Here is a 19,906-nt window from a genome sequence, read left to right on the forward strand (position 1 = left end):
CTTGTTTGCATGGTTAGAATTAACACACTAATATTTCAGCAAAGGTAGTAGCTTCAGGTGCCTTTGACAACAATCAAACCATGTGTGTTTCATGGCGAGTTTAATAGGAGGGTGGCAAGAAAGCACTCAAAATATTTACCTCCCTACACAAGATCTGCTATGAAGACATTCTGTCTCTGCTTGGGCAAATTCCCCTGGATATCAATGGGGATTTTTCCTGGTTAAAAGCTGGATCTATGACCGCTCAGGCAATAACAACATATCAGGACACCCTTTAGCCCCGTATTTTGTTATGAGTTTTACCTGGTATGTGACCTCTGCAGGTATAATAGAATTCTTTACAATAGTCTTTGCACAGGTAGGGAAGCGATAGTTCTTTTTCAGGAGTTTCCCCTTTCTCAGGTGAGTGGAATAGGTTCTGAGCATGAGGTGAGCAGTGTGCACACTTGATTTCCTCCAGTAGCTTCGCACATTCTGTGTTGTTGGTAACGGAAAGGACCTGCAAGCCACAAACCAGAGACAAGTAAATGTGTGACCTGTGTCCCCATATTACACACAGAAAGATTGCATGGCCTAATGCCATAAATAATACTAGTGGAACCAATACAGTTATTATCAATGCATCGCGTTTGATGTCACCGTTCTGGAGGTGCAAAAGTTATTACTATGAAATGTGCAATATGCCACTGGTACAGTGAGATTTTAATTTCTCTGGTTTCTTACAAAAGATTCTTACAGAATCTTCTATAAGATTTCTTATCTGACCTTGCTTCTCAAATGAGAATAACAGTACTTAAGTTCTTTTAAGGACCCATGCCTGCCATCACATAGGCAATCTCTGAACTAGAAGGATCATTTATATAAGAAGGAGTTACAGCAGCAGGCCTTCTACCCACTTCTCTTACAAAAAATACTGAAAAACCTAACTTGTAAGGTAGTCTGCTCGAGTTTAGAGACTAGAAATTAAAATTGTACCATAAAAACACAACAGAAAAACCATGTGTAGGTATTTGTAAAATAGGTGTATCTTGAACGACACCACAGCCTGGCTGCTGAACTGACTGCTGTGGAATTCAGCAGGTGCCATGGATTTTTCATGTTTTAAATGCTGCTCTGCTCTTTGCTCTCTCTAAAGCACACTATTTGGAGGTGGGAAACCCTGTATGTTTTCAGACATATCTTTCTATTATAAGTGAAAAAGTAGAATTTGTAACATCTTGTTTGTGTCAATATGGAAACTGTAACTTTGTCCTTAAAAAAAAGCATATATTATGTATGCATAGCACTTAAAGAGGCATGAAACCACAACTAATGATGTGTTTAAGTAAACACAGGAGGCTAAGGAGTGCAATGTCATCAAATCGTGAAAAATAATGGAAAACAGCGTAGTTGTCTTTATTAGCTTTTGAATGCAGTGCACTTTGTTAATCTATTGTTAACCACATGGATTGTTTTTTTGATCATTCATCCCAATGGTGGGCAGTGGGAAATGTGTTCTCTCCGTTGAGGGGGACTGAATCTGATCCAGTGCAAAAACAAAGCTCAGGTTCTTTCTGCTGTTTCTATATGCAGTTATAAACAAAGACTGTAACACACTTATGTTAAGAAATATTGATGTGGTAAATATTTGTATTCTGTAAAATTTGGAAATATTTGCAGATCACACATTTGAAAATATTGCTAGTTTTTCTGTAGTTCGTATCTCTGAGCTGATTTGCAGAAGGACTTTCCAATGTCATTCCCTTGCCATGTAACATTAGAGGGAATTATCTAAGTTACTGTTGATAAAACAAGTTATTCAGTGCAGGAGCACTCCTGATACGCTTGAGTCTGCTGTCTCACAGGTCAGCTCTCTTCTGGGATGCTGTACTTTGATAACACAGGTCTGAACGCAGCTTTTTATTTACGGGTCATAATTACAAAGACCTCAAACGCTTGAGAGAAATGCACTTTCCATTGTTTAAAACAGATATGTACTCAAAATATTACACAATATATGGCAAACTCTATCCAGGAAAATTTTGTCTTACCATACATATATTGTCAAAAGACCATCTGAAATGCGCGCTAAAGTTTAGTGTTGGAAGTTGGACCACTGATTAGAACAGCCTTTGGCTTCCACCCTTATTCTGGATGTGCTGCCATTGGCTTCAAAAAGAATTCCTCCAGGTTTGCCAGGAACACTAAATGCATTAAATGTTCTGTTCTTTAGACTATCTGCTGTCAAAATACCCTCAGCTTCAAATCACCTGCAGGTCAGTAATGTGATTAACATCTGCTGTATATAGTTTATTATCTCTCTTCAAACCTTTCTTGGAATACAATTGTCTCACATATTTTGTAAAGGGTTTGTCCTTATTTGTTTGGGGTTTTTTTAAAGCTTTGAAACAGTAATCAATTGCTTGATGCATTTATGGCAAAAGTCCTGAATTCTCTGGGGAATTTTTTCCAGAACCACAGGCTCTTCTTCCCTGAAATAGTTTGTATTCTTTTTGCTAGGTTGCTCATTTGGGCCACAGCAGCAGAACTGTTAACCTTAGTCTTCTTCCTTGAGTTTCAGATGTTCTAGATATGGTAAATCTTGAAGACAAGAACTAAAAATATAATGAGGACTAATATAAACTATAACCAAAATACATAACAACTATAACTTTGAACTTGACTGAATTCTGCCTAGGATTGCAGTCCAGGTCGTAGAGAAGAGACTTGACATGCTTGCAGCAATCCATGCTGCTGAGGCAATATTCTCCATTAGCTGGACTTTACTAAGGGATGCTGTGATTCTGATGGGAAGGGGCCTGTATAATTCAATCAGGTCATTGTTTGCCGAACAGGACAAAGTCTGAAGCCAATAGAGGATGAGCAAAAACACTATCCATAAATGCTACTTTTTAAGAACATCATGTCACTTGTCTCTTGAAGTAAGGATGAAGTGACCCATTTTCGTGTTTCCACCAAAAGACTGTGAGTACAGACCCTTCAAAGTACTTGCCTACATGCAGTAGTATCACCTGGTTTGCAGAAGTCTCAGAAGTTTTCATCAGGGAGTTCATCTCAGGCTTGTGGTAACAGTGTGATGGTGTGTTTAGAAGTACAAGTAAACCCAAGGTATTACTAGGTAAATAGTCAGTGTGTTTATTGAATTAACTCCACAGAGATGCAGATAGAAAACTGTACTTCTGCTGGAAGACTCCAGAACCCATTGTGGAGGTGGGGGGGAGGGGAAATAAATTACAGGATAGCAAAGCTAATTTACTGTTTCTTGTGGAAAACGTAATTGACGTTGCCTGGTGATACAGGCTTGCCAACATTTCAGTCCTCAAAGTTAAGACAAAAGGATCCTAATCCCCCTGAGCAGCTGCTATCCAGGAATTAACCACAGGAATTCACCCCCTCATGTCATTTCTGGAATGAATCTTGGTCATATAATAGCTAATCGGAAGATTAAGGAATGAGAGTCAATCAATTATTTGAATATCAAGTACAATGTTACTTAACTTTTAGAATGCTCAAGCAAAATAGGGTGGTAACATTTGCTCTGTGTGAGGTCTGATGTGTAACTCTATACTGGTTTGGAGATAGGACAAGTCTCTATTCTGAATTTCAGTAAATCGATAATGTATTTATCCTGGAGTATACTAAACCAGTTCTAAGCAGATTCTGAAATACTTATTTTAATGAAGCTTTTTCTGTTGGATGTCTACTTTGAAAATGACCTTAAGGTTGACAATGGCTTTGGTCTTTTGAAGAAATGTAAACTAATTTCCTGCTTCAATTTTTAAAGTCGTATGTGAAACCGTCAAACTGCAGTGGTTTAAACTAACTGCGCTCTGGAAAATATGTAAAACTTCCAAACATTTATTGCAACATGCCTAATAATGATTATGCCTGCTGCTGACTAATTTACAACATCTGTAAGATCATCCTTTAATCTCTAGCCACATGAAAGTAAAATGGGTAGACGAAAGGTAAGATAAATCCTGGAATGCACAGGAAAGCACAGCATACTAAATTGGTTTATCAACAGAAAGAAGAGTGCAAAGAAGAAACAGAAGATGACACAATGGACAGAAATTCTTTACAATTAATACTGTCATCTGTTCTGTGTACTCTGTCACATCTAGTTGAGAAAGGCAGTAGAATTTTGATACTAACAGAAGAAAAAAAACAGTGAAATAAGTCATTGCATAAGCCATATTTGATATACAAGCATTTATGTCTAAAAATCATGTGCTGACGAGATTGTTCAGCTGTTGAGTTGAACATATGCCTCTTCTGTATTACAGTGCTGGATTATGTCATTAAAGAGTTCAGTTTCAATTTTAGGGTAATATTTAAATAGATCATTGTACTAAGGCAGCTGTTAAAGGGACCCCAAGATGAGTTATTTGTTTAGTTGGATGTGTTCAACAATAGCCTTTGTTCATGAAAGAGCCAGAGCAAACAAATGATTGTAAAAGGGCACACTTGAAAACAATTACTTTTCACCCATTCCTTGACAGCCTTGGCTGTGAAACCATCCAAGGTAGAGAGGACTTCTTTGCCTGTCAGTAGCCCTTCATAAACAAGGGGATATTCCCAGAAAAGTAAAAGAGGTAAATGTCAACAACAGGACGCAAATATTTTACTTGTGCCAGCGCAATGTTGTATCTGCTCTTTAGGTAGCTCCATTACTGTTCCCAAAACTGCAGGTGGTGTTTTCATTTATAAGCAAGGTTCAATGATTTGGTCAAAAATTCTCATAGACCCAGCATCTTAACCAAGAAGCTCTTATTAGTATGTCTATTGAGCATGCTCAATTTTTTTTTTTTTTTTTTTTTAAAGATGGCAGCTCTCAGATTTCTGTTAATGGCATGGCCACTCCATCGTGTAGGTATGTGACAGAGTTTGAAAAAGCTGGTTTTGGAACTGTAGTAGAACACAGTTTAAAAAAATGTGCTTTTAGAAAAGTTACATTCAAATGTATATCGTAATACTTTGCCATGTCTTTTACAGAATGACCACCTCATTCTGTCAAGTATAAACGACATATATTTTGACATTTTTTTAAAACATATATGTTTGTTAGATATGATTAAGCGGATTTGTGAGTTTCATAAAAATTAATATTTGGTGAAAAAAAGTCTGATTTTACAACCCTGTATAATAACATACCTTAAAAAAGGTAATTTATATTTTAAAGAAAATACAAAACAGGTTCAACAGCTCAGAAATAGGTACTGTGGCATATATGGTCACTTCCTCACATTTACATCAGGTTTTTAGTACCGTCAGTAAGAAACAAAAACATTGAAAAGGAATTAAAAGATTTTTTTTAAGTAATAGTAAGAAGAGAATAAACACTTCAACTGCCTGGGGATGGAAAATTAACCAAAATTGAACTTCCAGTTTATTGCATTCAACCAATTACCACAAGGGTCTCCAAGCACTGAATAATCTCAGTAGCATATATGCCACCGAGACATTGCAAACAGGGTGAATTAAGGACATATTTTCCAGTCCTTATTATTTTTTTCCTTTTTTTTTCCCTTCTTTTTTCTCCAGCTAGATCTTTCAGGTTATCTGTGTGTGGTTATAGTTTAATTCAATTATCACACAGGAGCTTAATGACACTGTCTCTAGACAACATGAAGAAATATATCTGCCTTGAATCTCAAACTGCTGCTGCATATGGTATGAATAAAGAGAGATCTGCAGCTGAAAACCTGCAGTAAGACAGTTCTCACTCATCTGGGAATAGAGGGGGTAGGACAAATGCTCCCTCAAAAGGCATGAACATTTGGACAGAGCTGGGGACTGAAGGAGAATGATGTTCTCCAGTTTCACCCATTAGTGAACCAACTAACAAACACAATGGTGTTGTTGTTATTCTTTTGCCATAAGCAACAGGACTCTGTGTGTGGGCAGCAGTTTAGTGGGGAGGAGGATAAGTCGACCCCTTTTTGTCCTATTGATTTTTTCCTATTTGCATGACTTGAGCAAATTAAATGATGCAATATGGCTTTTTGTTACAAAACAAAGTGAGAGATACCACCCAGACACATATGTTGATTCGTAGAAGCTGTTTACATGAGAATGGAGTGAAATCTACCGTGAACTGAGCATAAAAATTCGATTCAGGCTGGGTATTTTTTTTTTATTATGCTTGGGCCAGCAAGACTGAAACACAAGTTTTCCAAGAGTCTCTCAGACCTTGACAACTAGAGAGTTGTAACTGAGGAATTCTTAATTAAACCTAAACGAGGATTAAATGTAAAAAAAACAAACAAACAAACAAACAAAAAATAACAACAACAACAACAACAAAACCAAGAAAGAAAAGGAAAAGTAATAATAATTTTTTTAAAAAGACACCTGATTGTTTATTTCATGTGCAGCGATTCTTAAAGACATTATTCAGCAACTTCCCTCCTTGTGCTTTCCCCCGGATGCAGCACTGGCCAGCACAGCACAGCTTATCAAACACGGTCCTGCCTGGTTAGGTACCCATGCGTTTGAAAATCTAAGCAACAGGCTGATAAGCAGAATTTAACTTGCTAAAGGATGCCGAGAACTTGACAATTTTAAGAAATCACTGATCAGAGGAGGTGCTTCCCTTCACATGACCGCAGCTTGAAATTGGGCAGAGAGGCTGCCAGGTAATGTGAAAAGGCAGAGTATCTTACGGCACCTGGTGAGACACCGGCCCTGGGCGAGAGCCGGGAGACCGGGGTCCCACAGCGGACACTTCGGGGGGTCTTTCGGCGCTGATACACGGAACCGTGAGTAGCACACGGGCCCCGAGGCGGCCGGAGATCACGGAATGTTGGTACACCGGCATCAGCCACTACCCAAACCTCCTCCCGAAGTAAGCGTGTGGAGCAATCTGGACACGATTTTTCATCCCAGGAAAAACCCAACCCGGATGGCACCGCCGGGCGAGCGCACAGCCCCTCTGCTGCCGCTGCCCGGAGCCCGCCCGGCTCCTCCGCCCTTCCCCGCAGCCGCGCCCGGGCAGCAGCGGTACCTGCGGGCGGCCCGGCCCCGCTGCACCGGGACGGGACCGGCGCCGGGGCTGCCGCCAGAAACTCGGGCGCTGTGGACAAAAAGTAACTCGGAGGCAGAGCCTGCGGTAGAGCCGGCACAGCGCTCCCCCCGCGGGGCGCCCGCGTCCCCTCCGGGCGCGGACCTGCGCCGGCTCCCCGCGCCTCCCGAGGCAGCGCCAGACCCGCACCAGGATCGCGCTCCCGCCGCGCCCTCGCCCCCCGGGCAGGAGCGGCCGCCCCCCGCCGCGGCATCGCCCCCACCCGCGTGGGAACGCGGCAGGTTCGCGGCCGGTGCGCTGCTCGGCGCAAAAATAAAAAAAAAAAAACCCACACCAGCAAAAACCTCCCCCAAAGCCCGGCGCAGCCCCAGGTGGTGCCTACCTTGGCCTCGGCGTGCGGCAGCCCCTGCGCCTCGGAGCGAGAGCAGCAGGACAGGCGGGGGTAGAGGCCGCGGCACATCGCCTCCCCGCCGCCCGGGGCCTCCGGGGACAGCACCCGCCGGTCCCGCTTCTTCAGCCGCCGCGGCGGGGTCCCGTTGAGGCACCTTCTCCTCCGGGCGCCGCTCTCCCCAAACTTGGCATCCCCCTCGAAGAAGCACAGAACCACGGCCACCAGCAGCAGCTTAAACGGCAGCATCTTGAGCATCATGCCTGAGGGAGCGTGTGAATGCACCCAAATCGGGGGTGGGGGGGTGGGTGGGGGGAGAAGGAAGGAGGGGAATCCCACTGACTTTTCTTTGCACTTCAGATCAGGAAACCACCTCCCTCCCCCAGAAGGGGAAAGTCTGGAGGAGAATAATAACAGTAGCGGTTAAAGAGCCGACGGAGGAACAGCACTTCGGCCACCCCCGCTTCTTCCAGAAAGACGGAGGCGAAGAGGCAGGAACGGGGGCACCGAGCCCCCGAGCCCCGGCGGGAGGATGCTCGAAGCCGGCGAAGTTGTGCGAGCGGCACAGGTTTTAGCAGCTGCCGCTGCCGCGCCGGGGCGCCGAGGCTCGGGGCGGGCCGGGCAGCGGGCGGCGGCAGCAGCCCTTCACTTGTCGTCCCATAGGAAGGGTGTCCCCGCGGCGGGACTGCGGCCGCGGCCGGGCCGGGCAATGCCCCCTCCGCTGCTGCTGCTGCTGCCGGCGGCGGCTGCGGCTCGCCCGGGCTCTCATGTTTCGCTCCCTCTTTTCTTCTTCTTTTTAAGCGGCGCGCGGGGAGGTGCTGCCACCGCGCGCCCTGCACGTCACCCGGCGGCATCCACCGGCCGCGCGTGCCGCCCGCGGGGGCCCGCCGGGAAGCGGGAGCGGCGCGGGGGCCGCGCCCGGCGGGAGGGAGCGGCGGCGGGGCCGGCGGCGCGCCCCGCCCCGAGGAGATCCCCCCGCCAGGGGGTCCGGCTGCCCCCTTCCCCCTGGGGAGCGGGAGCCAGGCCTCCCGGAGGGCCGACGGAGAGAGGGAGGGAGAGAGGGAGGGGGCGGGCGCCTTCCCCCTCCCCTGTCTCGGCGGGAGCCGGTGGGATCGCGGCGAGCGCCGTAGGTGGGTCCTGCGACCCCGACGGCCGAGGCGTCCGAGGAAGGGCTCCCTCAGCATTCGGCTTGGAGTCTGCTCGCCCGTGTCCGCCCATTGCTCCCACAGCTCATCCCCAAGCGCCACGGAAGGCTCCAGAGGTGTGGGGCCAAGCGCGGGGCGGGCGTCGACGGTGGGAGCTGCCCTCAGCTCGCGGTGGCTTTTTCCAGCGGGACTTCGGCACCGTGGCTGACCACGAAGGTGCCGCGGGCTGGCAGACCCTTGGTGTGTGTGAGCGCGATGACTAAAGTACAACCTCTTGGCGATGGTGGCGCGGCGGCCATTCCTAAAGGTGTGAGGGAGCGGCATGTGGAGGGATGAGCATCCTCCTGGTGTGCCGAGAACGGGAGACCTGTGTTGGGAAGAGCAGGAAGATCCAAGTACCTGGTGGCAAGAAAGCACCTGTGAGGCCAGGAGCCATCCAGAAAGGGAAAGGCCAACAGGGGTGAAATGGAGAAAAAAGGTGGAAGCCCAGAGAATCCTAGCCCAGGGTAAGCCCTCAGAGGTGGCTGAGGTGTGGGTGCAGCTACAGCCACCGACTTGGAGGCAAAGGACAGCTGGATAAGTAAAGTCAGAGGTGTGTTTACCAGGCACTGGCTGCTCATCCCAGAAATAGAGGGAAAATTGGCTGGTACCCAAAGACCATTTTTAGGAGGGAGAAAGGGAAAGTATTGCATTAAGTTCCTCATGTGCACTGGTGTCGCTGGACCAACTAGGCCCTGTTCCCATTTTTCACCAAGCAAAATGAGTCTCTTCATATTTACACGTGACCTCTTAAACAGCCACACTGAACTAAATTGGAGTTTGGCATCAATAAATAGCACATCAGATGAATTATTGAGTAGACACAAAGATTATTCCCTCTCCCTTCAAGTGTATTTTTGAAGGCAAGTTGTTCCTTAACTCACGACTACCCGTTGTCTTGCCACTCACTCATTTGACTGAAGGTTTTCCCAGCCAAGGCTCGAGCCACATCCACATGAATAAGGAAGGCCTGTGGTACAGCTTGGGCCTCATCACTCATGTTGGTGAGTGAAATAAAGGTGTTTTCCTGAGATACAGCATCCTTGCTTTGTAGTTTTAGAGAAGAGTACTGCTTTGCAATACACAAACTTGTTCCATGAGCAACCTGACACAGCAGAACTGTGGCAGTGCAGTTCTACGACAACAGCTATGCCCTTTTCATTACTCTGTGGTATTGTGCAGATTATTCTGAAATAAAAGTGATTCTGGTATACAGCAGAATCACAGTATCAGAATAAAGTCTCTTTTATTCCCAAGCAGACCTCTCACAGGGGGTTACACTGGCAGAACTGTAGTGGCCTAAGGACAGATTAGGAGGTCTGTATGTCTCTTCCCCTGTGTAGGCATAAATACCTGTATCAGTTCTCAGAGGAGATGAGTTTGAGGTGTATTAATTAGATAGAGAAAAATGACCCGAAATGGGCTTTAGATCAACCTGCCAAACTAAGAAAGAACTGACAGTTTGTGAAGATCTGCCTCTTACACAGAAATTTTACATGGATCTATGATGGAGACATTTCCCAGAGATTCTGTGGAATGTCCTGTTGACCTTGTATATAATATAAAGTGCTTAAAACTTCAAGCTCTATTGTGATGGGGTGATGTAAAGACGTATAAGCAAGACTTGAAGAAGGTTGAATGAACAGGACTTGTTAGGATATTTTTAATGCGAAAATAGGTGCCCAGACAGTCACAGAAAGATTTTTAGGGTATGCCTTTACCGCAGATTTCCCCATGGCTCTTAGAAATCTTCTAACCCAGCTGAAGCCACCTGGACCATTTGAGTCTGTAAACTAATGCGTCTCCTCTCTACACAAGACTTCAAAAAACCCTGATTCCCATCTGTGTACAAAAGCAGTATTGGACTGATGTTAACTCCACTTGATTGGCTCATCAGGGATTAAGACCTGCAGATTGTTTTAGCACATCATGTCAGCTGCTAACACAAACCTTCAATTACATGTGTTCAGTTTTGCCATGAGGGCTGGTCTAACTAGGAGGCAGATAAAGCAAACCATTTTGTGAGGGAATGAAGACTCAAGAGGCCCTCTTGCCTATAGTCTGCATACTTTCACTACCTGCTGTAATTCACCTCAACAGCGGGTCTCTATTTATGTGTGTTACAAAGAGACAAAGGAAGCTGCTGTGGGAAAAATCCTTCTTTCCTGCCAAGGACTGTGGTAATCCCACTCCGTACTGCAGTTTACAAGCCACGTGTATGCTGTGCCTTGCTCCAGTGTTTGAAGTATCCATAACGTGCTGTAGGAACAATCTGCATGTCAACAGGGGAACTCTGAAATGCTTGTAATACTTACCAAAGGAATAAAGGTCTTTCTGAATAAGTGATATTGTACATGCCAGAACTAAATAATGGACTTAAATATTTGTGCCTAGTATTCTTTGTAGCTTGCTGAGTGTGGGGATGGAGATTTTACCCTGACAGTGTTAAAAGTAAGTGGTCATGAGACTCTGCTCTGAGCTGCCCAGTGACTGGGATGTCAGACAGGATTCCACAGGTTTTCCCTGTGTTGATGTGGTGCATGTGCATTTCTCTTTGTTCCATAGATCATTGTGAGTCAATTCGTATTTGATATGGAAGCTTGGGGAAATTCTTCATAGTAGCTTTGTATAATACACGCTAAGGCACCGTGTACAGCATTGCTGCATGTCAGGCATATATGCTACATTAGCTTGAGGCTCCTTTGCAAATGGTAAAAAAACTTTCCTCTCACAGGTGGAAAATAACAGTGGAGTCAGCAACCACTGTCACATGTTTTTCTGGAACAGCACGTGTCCAATTCATATGTGTGATGCAGCTTTCAGAAAGATGTCTCTAGTTCAGTACCGTAATTTATCTTTTGGAAAGTAGGGAGTTCAGCTCTATTACAATTGCTCTTTCTTACATTGTTCTCAAAGCTACTCAGGGCCCTGGTGCATGGGGGAAAGCAGTGGTGTACCTGACACTCATCCTCAGCCCCGTGCAACAGCCTGCCCCAAATCAGCTGTTCTGCCGTGTTAAACGATTCCGAGTGGTGCTGGACGCTGCCTCACATTTCTGGCATCACACATGAGCTCTGCAGGCTTGTGTCCACTTCTGTGCAGTGTCATACCTACATCAGGCCATCTTTTACAAGTGACTGTCCAGCCTCCACTGATCTGTGCTTACAAATTTTAACCTCTCTTTTCTTTACTTTTTTCATCTTGTTTCCCTGAAGGGGCATTGGGAACATTGTGTTACCAGCTTAAATCCTGACCGGATGAGATCAGTCGGGAGAGGATTAAAGCTGTAGCCTGAGTCCCAGTTAGGTAAAGAAAAAGCTGGAAGAAGCAGGTGATTTTGTGAAAAGCTAATTCTTACAGAGGGTGTTCTTTGGGAAGTCACTCAGTTTCGATTCGATTGCTGTGCCTCACTCAGTTTGGCCTGCTTGCCCCTCTCATACTCCTGTGATGCACAGCAAATTTCAAGCATATGGGTCTTAGATTATGTACAATAGTGAACCTTTAACTAAAAAAACCCTGCTCAGGTTCGTAGTCATTAAAATGGAATGTCGGCACTCACTTGGCCAGTAACTTAGGATGTGGCCATAAAGCTGCTTCATCCACACAGAGTACTGTCAAACCATCAGATTTTGGGACTGCCTCGTTCTTCAGCCTGAGACTATTCTGCCAGGAATGTGGTCTTCAAAGACAGATTGGACTGTGTAAATTCTTCCAAACCTTGAGATGAAGAGTCCATTAACTTTGGTGAGAAACACATCTAAGTAGGTGGTGGGTTCACACACAGGTGGCAGTGTGTGAATAATTTCTTTCATTTGACTGTAAGATGCATGAAGAAAGAAGATCCTTGGATAAAGATGTAAACTGATGTGGATGCCAGATGAACTTTGACTGAACTTAAGGCCAAACCATATTTTTAAAAACAAATAAATTACTCAGGATAAGGAGACACAATAGCAGATGCTGGAACCATCTGTTCCTGGACAGCTCTAATAGAAAACTCCTTCTAGTCTATTGCATGTTTCTTTCTCCATTAGAAAGTAGGATTCTCCCTATGAATGTGGTCCGCCTGTGGTAGGATATGAACAATAACAGCCTTGATTTCCAGGTGAGTTGTCCTCAATCCCAGAACTTCCATATGCAGCCTGGCTTCTGCAGCATTTGAAATTCTGCATATAATCAAGTGATTGAGTTAAGCACTCCATCCTAACCTTAAGGCATGTATTACAATCACTATCAAATGAACTTTAAGGATGAGCTGTACTGCTCCATGTAATTTGTTACAGATGTGAGGGAATCCCTAATTTCCCAAGGAATGGTCACTGCAGACTACATGTTGTCTGAATGAGGTAAACAGACTGCACTTAACCCTTACTGCAGAGATTCGGTTTTAATCTGAGCAAAAACATGATTTAAAGTGGTCACTATTCCAGCTTTTTCACTTTTCCTACTCCCCATATAACTTTTTATAATAGGGCCTAAATTATAAAACAGAATCACAGCATTCCAGGGACGATGCAAAGTTACAGACTACTTTCTATGTTTGGGACAAGATTAGTAGGTATAGGTCACCACTCAGATATTAAGTGCCGACTTTCATGAGGGATCAGTTTTTTGAGACCCATCCAGTGGAATAATGATACTTAGTCATTTTTAATATGGAAATACATTGTTTGCGGGACAATATCTATGTCTTGGACAAGTTGTTGAATTTTGCTGGCAAATCAGTCAAGTATCAGTGGGACTCAGATGAGTTTCTACTGCCACTCAACATTTTTTGGAAACTGAGGGGTCAGCTGGATGTTCATGAGGGAATTATTTGTTCCAGCAGTCTTTTTTTTTTTTCTAATACAGAGTCTGAGATGGTAGCACTTTACTTCTGTGGAACTGTTTATGATAAACTTATCTGAATATATGTAAGGGAGGAAGGCTCTGAGGACATTCGATTGCTGTGCCTCTGGCAGCTTGAAGGAGCAGAGGGATTGTGTGGGTTGTTCTCTGTGGACCTGTGTTTTTTTTATAGAACCTCACACCAAACGTTCGGTTCTTCTGGGAGGCTTGTGTATCGCTCCACCAAGCATGGCTTTCCAAAGGGTTTGAACTTTAACACCAGGGGCACTTGCATGTCTCAGGAGGAGGTAATCTGTATAGACAAAACTTTGGGAAACACATCTAAGTGACAGCTGTATGTTCCCTGAGAGTGCTGTTGTACCAAGAAATCAGTGAACTAGTCTGGAAGTCTGCACAATCAAATTGCTTTGACAGAGCTGAGTGGACAAGTAATAATTCTGAATTTTCCAGTATTTTTGGATAGGAGACAGAGTTTTAAAGTTTTAATACTGATTTTAACAAGATGTTAAAAATGTAATTTCAAGCAGATAACATAGTAATTATGAGTCATTTATCTTTCTGCTTTCCTACAAGGAGGGAGTCATGTAGGACATAAATAGGACACCTCTAGAAAAATAACTTGATGGGGATGCAGTCTTGTGCTTCTTTCTTACTGATCCTTGATTTAGAGATTTCTGGAATAGGATTCCACACTGTATCTTGAGATCCACCCAGTAGCATGAGAGAATTCTGAAAAGGCGTATCATTTAAATGGGTTTATGAGGTTTTTTTATATCCTTTCTCAAAGCAGGCAGCAATTCACTCACTGATGGGTAGAATTAGGTAAATATCTTTTATTTGAAGAACATTAAGATTTATGAATAATAATAAAATGAGACTAGGACTGAAAAATATGAAAGAAAAAGAAGAACAACAATTAGTGAGAAAATAGAGAAGGAAAAGTGAGTAGTGAAATCAAGGTTCCTTCACATATGCTTTATCCTCTCCATTGTGGCTTGATCCAGAGCCCATTCAATATGTTCCCCTGATTTTCATATCACAGAATCATGGAATAATTTGGGTTGGGAGAGAAAATGAAGATCATCTAGTTCCAAACCCCCTGCCATAGGCAGGGACACCTCCCACCAGACCAGGTTGCTCAGAGCCCTGTCCAACCTGGCCTTGAGCACTTCCAGGGATGGGGCATTCACAGCTTCTCTAACCAACCTGTTCCAGTGCCTCACCACCCTCACAGTAAAGAATTTCTATCACATATCCAACCTAAACCTGTCCTCTGTCAGTTTAAAGTCATTATCCCTTGTTCTCTCTTGATTCTCCCCTTATGTGGAGATCCTTCTCTCCTGGACATGAACTTCAGCTGATACTTTATTTCTTGTGAGTACATAGATGTTAGCTACCTACCTATACAGTATTTGTTTACTAACATACTTATGTTGATTTTTATATTCATTAATGTTACATTAATATGGAATATTTGCAGTCATGCATTGATAGGACAATAAAAGTGCTTCATGTACCACTTAACCTTTGAGCAATTGAGGAAGCCATGGGTTTCGGTTACCTCTGAAACAGAAACCATTGCAGTGTATTCTGATTCTTACTTGAGAAAACATTTATTTTATAATCTTTTTTAGAGAAAGATGCCCATTTCAGTGACCTTACTTGTACAATCACAGTCCTTACATACTTGTTTGAGGAGCCTTGTGGAAATGCAAAGCACCTCTTAAGTGCTAAGTACTGTTTACAATAGGAAATTTTTCTTCCACTCCCAAACCTAAGCTCTTCCCAGAAAATTATTTAGCCAGGCTGTGCTGTAACTTTCTGTAGAGTTTAAATGAGAATAATGTTTAATTGCCTCATTTGGCATGTAAGATGCAGTCGTTGTGTATGGCAACCCGCAAAATAGAAGGGAACACTGCAGTTTGTGTTATTAGATTATTACACGTGATAAACATGCATTTTTCATCGGTATCAAGGGCTTTGAGAAACTGTTTCAACATACAGCAACCAAAATTGAGAGATCTTGTGCTTTGTTATACAGGTTTAATGCTTTATATGTCTGCATATTTATAAGCATTTTGGAATATTTATTATTGTCCTGATAAGAAGTAAGGATCTGTTTTATCAATATATGTCAGAAGCACATGAAGATTCAAACATTCCTGTTCAAATGAATGATAAAGATTCCTTCTTTTTCGTGGTTACAGTTTTACATTTTCAAAATAAAATGTAAAATACTGTGAAGATGCAATTTCTTCAATTTGCTTTGTTTGTGGAAATGCAGGTTTCCAAAGAGCTGTATTGGTTGATGCTCTGATTTGTTTACATATCTGTAGAAAGGAGACAATTGGAAATGATGAAATCACTGCTTTACAGGTAGCCAACACCCTTGGCTGTGTGGATTTTGGCTGAGATGGTGAGGAGTGCTGCAACCCAAGTGTGATTCCACCGCCAACTCCATCGATGCTTCATACTGAGAATGGGTAATTAGTTTTCATTAAACACTTTAGCTGACACTAAAAAATGTGAGTATTGCTACAGAACACTATTTGCAGGACCTATATTGACATTTTGGTACAATGTGCATCAAAATTAGTTTTATTTTCACATGGTGTCACAGGTGAAACAGTGTCTGAATCACCTGCCTTTGGAAATTTATGTACTTCATTGATAGTACAGGAATAAGACACATACTGAAACAGAAAGCTCAAAAAATTATTTTAAAATTCTTTATTATGTAAGTTAGTTCAATATAACTCTGGTCTTTTGTTTAAGCCTGTTGGAAATTAATTTTCCCTTTGTATTTTAAATGTATTTGTATGTTGCCCTGCACAGTTGCAATCTGCATTTGATTTTGCCATTTAATTCATATTATAGTAGTCTGTAGAGTAACATTAGAGTAAATTTTAAGTAAACCAAGGAAATATGGAGATTGTAGAAGGAACATTTATTAGGGTACTATTGTATATGGAAAAAATGCATGCTTCCTTCTATTATTAAATTAAACATCTCTGGGCAGTAATTGAGACTTGCTGAACTCTGGTGTGAACTCTGAGCTATAGATAATATTCTAAATGGTGATTTCCTGGTTTTGTCTTATGAATAGTTCTAAATATATTAATAAAGATTTAATTTTTTTTTAAGAAAATGTTAAATTAATAGGTTGATTCATTTACTTATTAGTTGTTTAGGTCTTAATGTAAATTTTAAATTTTTGAAAGGAAAACATAGGCCATTACTCTCTATGAGATTGAAAATTCCTAAGTTACTGAAAATTCAAAAAATTCTTAGCTTTTGAAGTGTCCATGCTCTAAGAATTAAAGAAGAAAAAGCTTCATTAAAACCTGTAGCAGAGTAAGATTTTTGTCTTTGATGTCTGAGGCATGGAAATTCTGTGCTGGGACTTTCTATGATCCTTTTATAGCCACGTTCAAGTCCCAGCTGTAACAGAGAAGAGGAGGCCCATCAGCTGTTTGTAACTATCATGTCTCTGTTGATTTCAGTTTGAATAATTTCTAACTTCAAATCTGCCCCAGGGTCTTTATGTAAAGACCCTTCCATGTTATTTTCTTTGAGGTGCAAAAAAATATACCCAGAAAACAGAAACAAAATGTTTTGTGCTTCATCTTGTGCATTATCATTTTAGGATATTAAAGTGTAGTGGCATTTTGGTAGCAAAAGAAAGGAAGGTGACATGCCAACTAAAGCAGGGTGCAATTTCCTTCCACCCTCTTAAATGGTCTTTTGATGTACTCTTTGTTAGCCAGCCTCTGTTGTACTGAATTAGTCTTCTACCTATTACTTTAAATTCCAAATGTAGAAATACTGTTGGTGCTCATAAGGCAGAGTGAAGCAGAAAAACACAGTATCCTTTTCAAATTACACTTGTACCAATAAAAAAAAGAATAATAACAAAGAAACCTCATTCTGTTTCACCTGTTAGCTTAAGAGGTTTGGTAGACAAGTACAACCACCAAGAGGTCCTTCCTTTGGTGACGTTTCAGAGACAGCCACCTTGAAAAGTGCTGACTTAGAGATGGTATGGAAACACCTGAGATTCTGACTGTGTTGCTGGCCTTAACTGTAGGGAGAGTGCTCCAAATCCAAAGAATTCTGAAGTGATTCTTCTATGGTTTGATGTTCTGCATGCTTTGCATTCCCTGTGTCCTGCAGGAAAGGAGCATCTCTTTTTTGTTGTTGTTTTGATGTTGTTTCCCTTCCCAGCTCCCTGTCTCCCCCCAGAACTGAGTGTTACTCAGTGGAATTCACCTTGCAGAAGAGCAAGACTTTTCCAGGCTCCTCGCCTGCTGCACAAACACAGGGTGCTTGTGTTGTTTTGGTTAACAGTTCAAGTATCCCAGCAAGCCCTACTTAATAAGCTATCTGATAAGGCTTGATTGTGCTTCACTGTGTTTAAATTTCTTGGGGAACTGTTTAGATGATGAAAGTGCTCCAGTGCCTGCATTTGTGTAAAACTCCAAAATTATAAAACACAGCCTTTAGTGTCTTAAGGTCTCAGATGATTGAAATACCAAAAGGATTTGCATATTGAAGTATTTTACCCAGTATCTCAATATTGGCATAGATTATTTACACATTATTGTGTAAATAATATCTGTTTATGTTTTGCTTTCTGTGTTGTGTTTTGTTGGTGTGACTGTTAAATAGAATAGTCAGAAAGCAATTTCATAGCTCTTTGCAGTACCAAAACCTACAGAAGGAGAAGGTCATGTGTAGATCATCTAGGTTTTATCTTGGCAACAGAGGACTGTGCCTTGTATTTTTTGAGAGAGTCTTCTGATTTGTTGAGCTTCAAACAGTACTATCAAATTGTAGGTGGTGCTATTTCTATTTGTCATTATATTTCCATTAAATAATGTCTAATGTGATGTGTCCGCACAGACTGACAGTGTCTAGCCTTCATCTGGAAAAAAATCTGTGTTAAATCTTAGCTGATGCTGGATAGCTACTGTAGTATTCGTGTTGTTATTATGCAGTAACTTTCTCCTATCTAATTGCTCATGCTTACAAGTCATAGAATATAAGCTTCCATTATGTACTTGGCCTGAATGTTAATATTTCAAAGCTCTTACTTAAAGGAAAAAAATTTCAAGCAACAGAATATGCTGTGACAAACAAGGAATTCCAAAGGAGGTTACAGGAAACTTGCTAAAGTTAACATGTTTCAGACCTTCAAAATCCCATACTTCTGCACACATTCCTTTACCTCACATTGAAGATATCCAGGTGTGGTTCTGGTGATAGCATTGTTGTAGCTGTGTTTGTTTAGTATTTTTGTTCAAATATAGCTCTCCTTTCCTTTCTGTCCTGGCATTATTTTCACTATTCACAGTGTTTTTACTTAAATTCATAATTTTGATAATTCCAACTGGAGAACTCTGTTTCATTTACTTATGGCACTTCATGTGAAACAGTTCTGCCTTCATTTCCTGTTTATTTTTAGTTGCTAATTTTCAGACTTTTTCCATCCCCTTGGGTTTTTTAAAATCCTGTTTGGTACAAACAAGGGTGGTCCAACTGGCAGCCCAAGGAACAGTTCCATCTGGCCTGCTGCATTTGCCAAGGAGAAGCTAGAAAATGCCTGCAAGGGCATGCACTGCCCTCACAAGCACACGTTACCTATTGCTCAGATATGTAACCATGCTTGAAGCCCAACTGTTGTGCCATGTCCACCCAGAAAAGGAGATTGGCACTAGACATTCCTTTTGCCCAGCACAGCCACTTGTCTAGAGCGGCTAGTTGTCCTTTCAAAACAGTCTTCGAAGAGGATGCTACAAGTGGGAGCTACCACCTGTCTCTAAAAGAGCTAGGCCACTGTAATTTTGCCTTGTTAGATTGATAAATTAATAGACAAACTGACAGGAAAACTGTGCTTAAGGCCTGGCACAGTAGCAGCTAGTTAGAATTTTAATATCCACTTCAGCAAAGCTGATGTTACCAATTCATGGTATTATTTCAGGCCTTGCATCTGCCAAGTGCCCTCTGTCAAGTCACTCTGTCTTTTTTCCTTAGGCAAGATGAGCATGATGGCAATAACCAAGCACTGTGCATTGAAAACACCCTAAGGACCAAGAATATTTTGTCAAATTGACAATATCATTTTAAAGGATTTCATTTGGTTACTTTGCAGGTTTCTTTTTGTTGGAGTATCCTGTACCTTCAGATGCAGATGGGTGCCTCACTTGAAATCAGTGCATCTGCCAACATGCAATTTCTCATAAGAAATTATCTCAAAAGCTGAACTGATCCCATGTACTCCATTATGTTGTACAATAATAGCCTTTTTGTAGCAAAATGAGCCCAGCTAAGCATGAGGTCTAACCAGTGCCTCATAAAACAATAATATCACATCTTTTGATGTGTATTCCATCTCCATTAAAAATATTTAAAATGTTGAGCAAGAATGAGGAAGAATACAGCTTGGCAAAACGCTGAAATAAG

General features: G+C 42.3%; 1 protein-coding gene across 1 annotated transcript in view; it reads right to left on the reverse strand.

The window, feature by feature from the left end:
• HHIP (hedgehog interacting protein) overlaps positions 1 to 7,673 on the reverse strand; it is a gene marked incomplete at both ends in the record, with an annotated part of 68,448 nt that extends 60,775 nt beyond the window's left edge. The window contains 2 exons of the mRNA XM_082282645.1: positions 304 to 499; positions 7,407 to 7,673. Coding sequence (XP_082138771.1) covers positions 304 to 499; positions 7,407 to 7,673 — 463 coding nt within the window. The remainder of the gene's footprint in view (positions 1 to 303; positions 500 to 7,406) is intronic.
• Positions 7,674 to 19,906: the final 12,233 nt, after the last annotated feature.

The sequence above is a fragment of the Coloeus monedula genome, assembly GCF_965178545.1.
Source record: "Coloeus monedula genome assembly, chromosome: 5".
In the NCBI taxonomy this organism is placed as follows: Eukaryota; Metazoa; Chordata; class Aves; order Passeriformes; family Corvidae; genus Coloeus; species Coloeus monedula.